The 9,522-nt window shown below is 40.2% G+C and overlaps 2 protein-coding genes across 3 annotated transcripts; both read left to right on the top strand.

The window, feature by feature from the left end:
• The first annotated feature begins 903 nt into the window (after positions 1-903).
• On the top strand, positions 904-5,414 carry pop4 (POP4 homolog, ribonuclease P/MRP subunit). 2 transcript variants are annotated; one of them, XM_020079600.2, is made up of 7 exons: positions 904-1,045; positions 1,781-1,836; positions 2,121-2,350; positions 2,492-2,569; positions 2,657-2,718; positions 3,262-3,363; positions 3,780-5,414. In XM_020079600.2, the coding sequence occupies exons 1-7, from the start codon at positions 1,039-1,041 to the stop codon at positions 3,914-3,916; spliced, it is 672 nt and encodes a 223-aa protein (XP_019935159.1). In that variant the 5' UTR covers positions 904-1,038; the 3' UTR covers positions 3,917-5,414. The 2 variants fall into 2 exon arrangements, with proteins under 2 accessions (XP_019935159.1, XP_069380589.1); XM_069524488.1 differs by having other exon boundaries at positions 905-1,045; positions 2,660-2,718.
• Positions 5,415-6,594: 1,180 nt separating this feature from the next.
• On the top strand, positions 6,595-8,411 carry LOC138407511 (pleckstrin homology domain-containing family F member 1-like). Its single transcript, XM_069524269.1, has 2 exons — positions 6,595-6,985; positions 7,477-8,411. The coding sequence occupies exons 1-2, from the start codon at positions 6,673-6,675 to the stop codon at positions 8,064-8,066; spliced, it is 903 nt and encodes a 300-aa protein (XP_069380370.1). The 5' UTR covers positions 6,595-6,672; the 3' UTR covers positions 8,067-8,411.
• The last annotated feature ends 1,111 nt before the right edge of the window (positions 8,412-9,522 follow it).

The following is a 9,522-nucleotide window of genomic DNA, read 5'->3' as shown; positions in this document are numbered from 1 at the left end:
TTAAAAAGACAAACTATGAATATAAAAATTCCAATGACAACAAAGATATGAGTTCATTATAATGTAATTGTATTCATCATCTTTCACATATTATTCACATACTATTTCTACAATATTAATTAATGCAGTATAAAAAGGGGGAAATTATGCTGCAAGGTTTGAATGTTACTTACATAAGATAATATTATTATGTGATAAGAAAAGTTTTTTAAATACAGGATTCAGTTAGTTAGAGCGGGGTTAGCAGCCCTGTTACACCTTGTCAACCTCTACCTTTGTCCAGATGGCATTGTGGAAAAAACGTTGTTCAGGATTTAGAATCCATCACAGCACAGAAACAGCACTATTAAAAGTCACTAATGACCTTTTCATGGCTTCAGATGATGGACTTGTCTCTGTCCTCGTCCTGTTTGATCTTAGTGCAGCATTTGACACCATAGATCATAAGATTCTGTTACAGAGACTAGAACAACATATAGGGATCAGAGGAACAGCACTATACTGGTTTAAATCATAATTATCAGATAGATTCCTCCATGCACATGCAAGTTAGTCATGGAGACCCACAGGGTTCTGTCCTTGGACCGATACTCTTCATCTTATATATGCTCCCCTTAGGCAACTCATCAGAAAGCACCACATACACTACCATTGTTACGCAGACGACACCCAGCTGTACATTTCTCTGAAGCCTGATGAATCTAATCACTTAGTTCAACTTCAGGAATATCTCAAGAACATCAAGACCTGGATGACCCAAAAGTTCTTAATTCTAAATTCAGACACAACTGAGGTTGTTGTAATCGGCCCTAAACATCTCAGAGAGTCATTCATCATTTGACCCACATATAAAACAAGTCTCTGGGACAGCGTTCTTCTTTTTTCTTGAAGTGCGTGTTGTTGACTGCAGGGGGCAACATCATCTCGTCACAACGGTAGAAGAAGAGGAAGCGGAAGTGAGAACGTGCATGCAGAGCTTGACAGTTATTTACCTGCATTTGCCTAAACTCTCCGTGGGAACTCGACATAGACGTGCAAATGGAGGGTAAGTTTAAACGCGGACGTGAAGTTAATATTTAAAGGACACGCTGATAAGGAGAGGATTCGGTGCAGTGACGTTCGATGAGGTGGACTGTAAACCACGTTCACGCCCAACTTTCGAACGAGACGTTTTAGAACCACTAGAAATGATTGAACTCAAATGAAGATGAAACTACGAAGAGGGCGATGTGCGGGTCAAACTGTTTCTGCCAGAGAAGAGTGGTTTCTCTGGTGTGAAGAAAAACACATCAGTGCGTCACGAGCTCCGCTTCTCTCCTGTGGCCACTGGTGATCACGTCACTACTGTGTGTCTCAAACAGTTACAGAGAAATTCATACAGAACGATTTAATACATTTTCCCAGAATGGGTTTGTAATACCACAAAAAATGAAATAACTTCTTGTATGAATATAAGTACATTTTATATAGAAATGTTCAATGTACATGTCAAATAAAAATAGAAATCATCCTAATGTAAAAATTAAGTGTAAAAGTAATGTGAATGGAATTGATCAGTCTAATTTTGTAGGACTGGAGAAATGAATGCTAACGAGAATTACTATGTGAATGTGGTAATTGAAGCCGATGCACTAATAGTTAATTGACATAAAAGTCGACAAAGCTAGAGCTGAAGAACTTTTTTTTTAATTAAAAAGTCTTTATGGCCAGCTGCCACTTTTTCAGTGTCAGTGAGTTGATCAGGTTTTGTGTATTTCACGTTTTATTTGTGTCTTAACAGAAGCGCTGGTTCGAACCCGGATTCCTAAAGACCTGGTGAAGCTACTTGCTGTTGAGGTGCACAGATTCCTCTCGTTCGACACAGTGTGACATCCTGTGGAATCCAGACTTCTTGTGCAGATGAACCTCAGACAAAAGAGTGACATCAGATTCACAGCTAAAATTTATGATAATTGTCAATTATGAGAATTAATCTATCAAGCAGGATCTATTGATAGAATTTTCTATCAAAAGTTTAAAACAAACGTTGCAGCCTGGACATTGTTCTGTATGTTTTCCAGGTGAGATGTCAGTTCATGTAAGCTCTGTAAATGTACTTGCTGTCATTGTCTCATTTCCAGTCTCAGACCAGCTCCAAAGCGGAGGCCTTCACTCAGTCGTTCCTAAATAAAAGCATTCAGCATGATGCACGGCATGATTTGAAAGACATGTTGAGCCACAAGGCTGTGGTCTTGGGCTACTCCAGGCCCAAGAAGGACCAGTCAAAGAGGAGTAGTAAAAAAGCCAAAGGATTGAATGCTCGTCAGAAAAGGGCGATGAAGATCTTCCAGATCAAGCCTCAGAACCAGAGGTTGGTGAAGTACCTGAAGCATTTGAAACCTGTTGTGTCTCATATGTGGAAAAGTGTTGGATGATGTGCACTGTGCTCATCTACCCAGTTCTCTCCCTCCTCCTCTTCCCCCATCTTCACCATTTATATCACCATCATCAGATACGAGCTCTTCCTGCCTCTGCATGAGCTCTGGAGACACTACATTATTGACCTGTGCAGTGGATTGAAACCAACAAGGTAAATCAGTTCTGTACCCTAACATTACTTTGAAACATCTCCTCTGAAGGTTTTTCTTGAGTCTCTGAAACCTCTGTAATTTCACAGCAGTCCTCAGTTGGTGCAGCAGAAGCTTCTGAAGGCTGACTTCCATGGTGCCATCATCACAGGTGGAGTTTTACTTTTCTCTAAAGTTCACATCACAGTGCATTTGATTCAATGACTTTTATTTGTATAGTGCCAAATCACAAGAAATGAGTCACTGAGTTATGAAGTTTAATGATGGAGCGAATTTACTGTACTGGAAAAAACATGTTGCTAGAAATGGCTCAGGTCTAAATGAAACAATCAATATTCAACCAACGTATCCAGGGATTTTTGTTCTTTACAATAGTGTGCAGCTGTTTTACCTGCAGCAGCAGAACCACTTTTCCAGAACAACCAATCAAACACATGTTGACCAATCAGCTGTAGAGAGGATGTTGATGTCTGTGAAGAAGAGAACAGCCAGTTTTTACTGTGACCCACTGACACGCTCACAGCCAATGACAAGTGCAGTTGGTGTACACATACACCCCTGATGATCACTGCACTGTAACATTTGCGAGAGAGTTGAGTGTCGCTGCTCCCAACTGTTTATAGACCCTTATCTGGAGGTACCTCTGTGAGCATGGATGCAGCTATAACCCCATCTTTTCTTTTCACTTTCACAGTGGTCCGGTCTAAATGTCCATCGTATGTGGGGACAACAGGGATTTTAGTCCAAGAGTTCAAACATGTCTTCAAAATGATCACTAAGGAGAACAGACTGAAAGGTTTGACAGCTCCATCTCACTCAGTGAACCCCACCTTTAGCTGGCTTCCAACAACAACCAGTTCATTTCACATTCTGCTGCTCATTTGAATGATTCTGACCATGTTGTCATTTTTCTTTATGCAACTTTATTTAAAATCCCCTCACCACGCCTTATACTATACAACATTATACTTTCTATAACAAGATGTTTATTTTTTCACTTGCTGTTAAACTGCACATCACGGTAAAAGGTGAAACCAGTTTGGTTCAGCTTATTCCTTTAAACATGTGTGTGAACCAGCATGTAAGACTTTAGTCATAACACATAAGGATGATCAAATCTGTCTGATGGCACATTCGTACATTATAGAAACACTTTTATCTCAGCAGGCTAACACATCTGTTCTTTTGTTTCTCTCCCTCCACTTGTGCCAGTGATCCCTAAGAGGAACAGTGTTTTTGCTGTGGAGATCAACGGCTTCGTCTCACACATCTATGGGAGTAAGTTTGAGCAGCGAGCCAGTGAGCGCTCCGCCAAGAAGTTTAAAGTGAGAGGAACTCTGGACTTGTGATGGCACTGAGAGCAGGACACACTGTGCTGCAGAGACAACTCTCACTTGGACTGCACTGGACTGCTTTAATGACCATCAGAAGGAACTGCAGCAATCATAACTATCCCCCTGTTTAAAGAGGAATTCTGAAATGGGGATGTACTGAGTTTAAATTTCATGGGATTAACTTCCACAAAGATTGTCAATTTGAATTATGGGAAAAGTGGGATCCATTTTTTTTGAAGACTACATGTGAGGATAGCTCTGCCTCTACTGTTTCAATCTTAATCATTTGGAAAGTAATGTTTTTCAAGCCTTTATGTCTGACCACAGGAAGTTATGTAGGTAATGGAAAAACACTGAGACAGGTTTGTGTTGTTTGTCAGGTTCTTATCTAAGTATGGGAATTATCTGATGGCTGCTATCTCAACATGAAATCAGATCTAGGTCTGTAGTTTCTGTGAAAATCAATCTTGTTTTTGTATAGCCCATATTCACAATCACAATTTGTCTTATAGGGCTTAACAAGCTGACATCCTCTGCCCTTAAACCTCAACAAGGAATGCTTGTCTTCTTTTTTCCATTCCTACTTTTGAAAGCGTATCACACTGACTGTGTTCCTGTGCCTATTTTCAGTTACTCGCCAAATGTTTGATCAAATGTTTCTGGATTTAAAGGTTCGGTGTGTAGAATTTAGTGACATCTAGAGGTGAAGTGTCATGTTGCAGCTGAATGCTCCTCACCTCACCCTCCTCTTCCCAACATGAAATAGAACCTGTGGTGAACTTCAGTTGTCATGAAAACTCAAAAGGTTTTAGTTTGTCTAGTTTGGATGACAGTAAATAACATGGTGGCCTCCACAGAGACGACCCCCCTCCATGTAAATATATTTATATATAAAGGTCCGTTCTATGGTAAAGAAAACAACAATTCATGCAATTTAGACAAAACACACCAGTGAAAACATCACTAGGATTATTTTATATTCAATGTCTGCCAAAAATCCCTTTCACCTAAATCTTACACACTGAAACTTTGAAGTACTTTTTCAAACTGCTCAGTCCAACACCAATAGATTTGAGGAGTTAGTATTATTTTATTTAATTAGAAGTACCATTATACCATGTTTATACAAAACATTTCAAGGAAAATATTCAAAATATCATTTTGATATCAGTATTGAAACATTCCTGTTTCAGCTTATGTTTTCTCACCATACACAGCCCTTCAGTTCAGTGATTGTTTTGAGTCCTGATACAACTGTTCCTTGAATACAAAATACCAGTGAACCAGTGTTAGTCATAGGTGCTCAGTGGTATTTTTTAGAAGTTTGCTCATAGCAAAGTGAAAGAATATGTTTTTGTTCTGCAATGTTTCTTGTGCAGCAGATGACAAGGCAACATTTTTTGTATCCTGACAACTGCCTGACTGCACCCTTTGTTTTTCTCTGTTGGGAAACATGCACAACTTCCTTTTTAAGAGAAAATGCATCACTGTTAATAAACAACACTTAAGCTGACGATGCCTGTCCTGCTGTCTGGTGTGCCTCACATAATTCATTTGTTGACAGAAGTTGTCCGACCTCTTAATGCCACCGTTTAGCAGGAAGCGTCTGGTTGGACTGCACACAATTGTGTCCAGAAAAAATCTGGGAACCTGGTTTAATACTTACTCCTTTCTGCTGCATCACTCTGTATACAAGTACTAAATATATGTATGTTGTGTGCTCGTACTGCACAGTCCTTTAATTAACAAGGACAGATGGCTGATTAAAGATCAAAGATTTTCATTTAAATGCATGTCTAAGTCAATATGGTGACTGAGCAGTTTAAGCTTTGGCTATGAATTATTAGCTTATTCACATTTAGATGTGTTGCAGGAAGGCCTTATGCAAGGCTCCTCTGTATTTTGAATCATCTACGAGGGAACTGGCACTCTATTGAGAAATGTGCTGTTGAGTGATGGGAACAAGAGTGTAGATGTGAAGGAGAAGAGATGATGCTATTTCATTTGAACATCACTTTGACGTTTCAACATGAAACAATAGGAAAAACATGCTTCTGTTTCAGGGTCCACAAACACAGATGTTTGTATTAGAAAACAAATAAATTACTAAATGACCAGACAAAATCATTTCTCGCATCCAGGAAGCCTCCATCTGTAGCTACCTGCTTACCCATAGGACAGCTTCTAACAGCTGGCAGTGTTTGTAAAACATAGTGTTGACTTGCAGGAGGTTTAGTTAGAGACATAAATGAGAAAAGTTCCACAGGTCAGGTGGATCTTAACATGAATCAACCCAGTGTGTTTTCATAAGGACTGTTGCTCTTATTTGTGTTGACATTAATATACAATGTCCCAGCTCCTTACAAAACCCTATGTCACCCCAATAATTCTTGAATAATAAATGAATAAACATTCATGAGCTGAAGTAGTGGGAGCAACATGCACCTTTTGAAACGACTGCAGTCAGTCAGGATGTATTGTCCTGAAGTCCCACTCAAATCACTGAGAGCCTCAATCAACAGTCTTAACTTCAGCACATAAAAATTGAATTTTAGCTGCAAGACAGCAAAGAAATTTAAATTCCCAAAAAATATTATTTTGATAGTAAAGACATTTCCTTCTTCAGATTTACTTGCATCACTTCTCTTATTTAAAAATAGCTCAGTGTTTTTCTTGACACTGAACTTACTTTGGAAAGCCTGTTTGCGTCATCAACAACTATAAATGCTTTTGCCAGGCTGCTTGTTTCTTTAGAGGGACGAGATGAGCACATGACAACATCTCACACCCACAGACGGGGAGTTGGAAAGACTCACTTGAGACAAGACAAGGACAACAACATGGTGTATGTAACATTTGATCAGGAAAACCAGGAGCGGATCCATGCTGTTGAAATTTCATTTGGACCATCAGGGAAACGGCTCTCCCAGCCAGGTCGGGTTCTGATTGGACAGGGCCAGTTGATGAAGCAGAGCCGTCGGGGGCCCCAGCCTAAAGTCTTCTTCCTTTTCAATGATGTGCTTGTGTATGGCAGCATCATCCTGAAGGGCCACTGGAACAAAAAACAGCAGATCATCCTTCTAGGTGAGCACCTCATCCTCATTTGCTCATCACAACTCTATATTGAACAAGACAAACACAGAGTGAGATTAGTCAGTAATGGTGTCAGGGCTTGAAATGCTTTCAAAGTTCAAAGTGAAACTCGCTGCACTACAAAAAGGCAAAAAGAATATTTTAAACAAGGACAAAGCTGTCTGCAGTTTACACTTGTTACAGTTGTTTTGTTAGTGCACAGCTACAGGCAGTGACAGCTACATTGTTGAGTTGACTTGAAAAAGTCTTCTCGCACAACTCGAACCCTAATAGAAGGAAGTATTATAAGTCTTACAAGAACAGACTGTCACCTCATGGTGGATGTATGTGCTTCTAATGAGACATGCTGAAATAAAAAATGGATGTCGTCTTTCCACAAAAAGCTGTTTTAAAGAAGTCATGCCTGTGTGCTTGTTTACCCCATAATATGGTCCATATCTTTGGTACCTTATATTAACCTGAATTTGTTTTCATAATTTCAGAGGACATTCAGCTGGAAGACTTGGAAGATGATGTGAACATGAAGAACCAATGGTTGATCCGTACACCACGCAAGTCATTCTTCGTGGCAGCTGCCTCATATGAGGAGAAGCGAACCTGGATAGAGCATATAGAGGACTGTCGGTTCAGACAGCTGCAGAGTGGGAACCACAGACCTGGTTCTACTTTCGCTGTCCCCTGGATCCCCGACCAAGCCACTTCCATCTGCATGCGCTGTTCCAACAAGTTCACCGTGACCCAACGCAGACACCACTGCAGAAAATGTGGCTTTGTGGTCTGCGGCTCATGCTCCAAGAAACGAGCAGTAGTTAGACATATTCACCCAACTAAGCTGTTGAGGGTCTGCTGCATTTGTGACTTGAGTCCCCTGAGGACGGAGGCAGAGGCCCAGGGGATCAGTCGTCTGAGCATTGGGGAGACAGGCTTGGGTGAAGATGGGGTGGGAGAGCCCAGTGAAGAAGAGGAGGCAGAGGAGCAAGTGGAAGGCCATGGCCCAAGCAAGTGGACTGACTCCCAGATGGACCCTCGGGCAATCTATGTCTTCCTCAAACCAGAGCATGTGAGGCCGTAAAACATTAGGCACTCAGGAGTAGCCTAATAATGGGCTGTGGACCTTTTTTTGACATGATCTCTATACCAGGAGATGTAAAAACAATGCTGATACTGGGATGTAGCAGATGCTATGCATTCTGGCTCAGGAATGGTAATAACAATGGATTTCTTATATTATTATTATTATTATTATTGCTTTTGTTCATACTGCTGTTTTCACATCATGCTTTACTGTTATTATTTTCTCTGATGATGTTCCCTGTCAGAGGTAGGCCTCAGTCTGCCTTGCGGTTTATTTATGCTTGATTTTATTTAAATGTATATGTTTCAGTATTTATATGAGCAATAAAGCACTTATTAACTGGATACGAAATGTCAAACATGTTATGACCTTCACTGTCACTGGATCTCAACCCAGTGATTTACCCTGAAGTGGTCCTGATTGTCCCTGGCCCTGTCAGAGTGTGTCCTTCTATGTGTGGCTCTCAATGAACCTGCTTCCCACCACCTCACCTGTGCACCACCACCATTCAGCCATCAACTCTCGTTCTGTATACCTGGCTCACTCAACCATATCAATCATACAGTCACCTTCAGTGCTTCACTCTCTGTCTGAGTCTTGTTTGCTGCTTCAGATCACTGTTGTCTCAGACTTCATCAGACAGCACTGACAAAGGTGACAGTTTCATGGGTTCTTTCAGTATTTCAGTGCTTTCCAACTAAAAGAGAGATTTCTGCAGTTATACTGAAGACCCCTTTCCTTTAAGTGCACTGTGTGTTAAACTAAGGACAGTTCAGTACAACGCAGCTTGATATTATATGTGAAAGAAAGTGAGATATTGGTATTGAATACCCAAAGCAATATTAACTATCCCACTGTTTAAAGAGGAATTCTAAAATGGGGATGTACTGAGTTTAAATTTCATGGGATTAACTTCAAAAAAGATTGTCAGTTTGCATTATGGGAAAAGTGGGATCCATTTTTTTGAAGACTACACGTCAGGATAGCTCTGCCTCTACTGTTTCAATCATAATGAAAAGTAATGTTTTGCAAACCTTTATGTCTGACCACAGGAAGTTATGTAGGTAATGGAAAAACATTGAGACAGGTTTGTGTTGTTTGTCAGGTTCTTATCTAAGTATGGGAATTATCTGATGGCTGCTATCTCAACACGAAATCAGATCTAGGTCTGTAGTTTCTGTGAGAATCAATCAATCAAATTGTTTTTGTATAGCCCATATTCACAGTCACAATTTGTTTTATAGGGCTTAACAAACTGTGACATCCTCTGCCCTTAAACCTCAACAACAATTCATGCAATTTAGACAAAACACACCAGTGAAAACATCACTAGGATTATTTTATATTCAATGTCTGCCAAAAATCCCTTTCACCTAAATCTTACACACTGAACCCTTGAAGTACTTTTTCAAACTGCTCAGTCCAACACCAATAGATTTGAGGAGTTTGTATT

Source organism: Paralichthys olivaceus, chromosome 1 (assembly GCF_024713975.1).
Source record: "Paralichthys olivaceus isolate ysfri-2021 chromosome 1, ASM2471397v2, whole genome shotgun sequence".
NCBI classification, from domain to species: domain Eukaryota; kingdom Metazoa; phylum Chordata; class Actinopteri; order Pleuronectiformes; family Paralichthyidae; genus Paralichthys; species Paralichthys olivaceus.
Note: the sequence above shows the minus strand (reverse complement) of the source record. Positions and strands in the feature narration are given on the sequence as shown.

Bases quoted from the DNA above. Each gene is read 5' to 3' on its own strand.
- pop4 (XM_020079600.2), top strand. The intron at 1,837-2,120 runs GTGCACAGATTC...TCTCATTTCCAG, and splicing joins TGAAGCTACTTGCTGTTGAG to TCTCAGACCAGCTCCAAAGC. The intron at 2,351-2,491 runs GTTGGTGAAGTA...CACCATCATCAG, and splicing joins ATCAAGCCTCAGAACCAGAG to ATACGAGCTCTTCCTGCCTC.
- LOC138407511 (XM_069524269.1), top strand. From the start codon at position 6,673: ATGACAACATCTCACACCCACAGACGGGGAGTTGGAAAGACTCACTTG. The intron at 6,986-7,476 runs GTGAGCACCTCA...TCATAATTTCAG, and splicing joins ACAGCAGATCATCCTTCTAG to AGGACATTCAGCTGGAAGAC.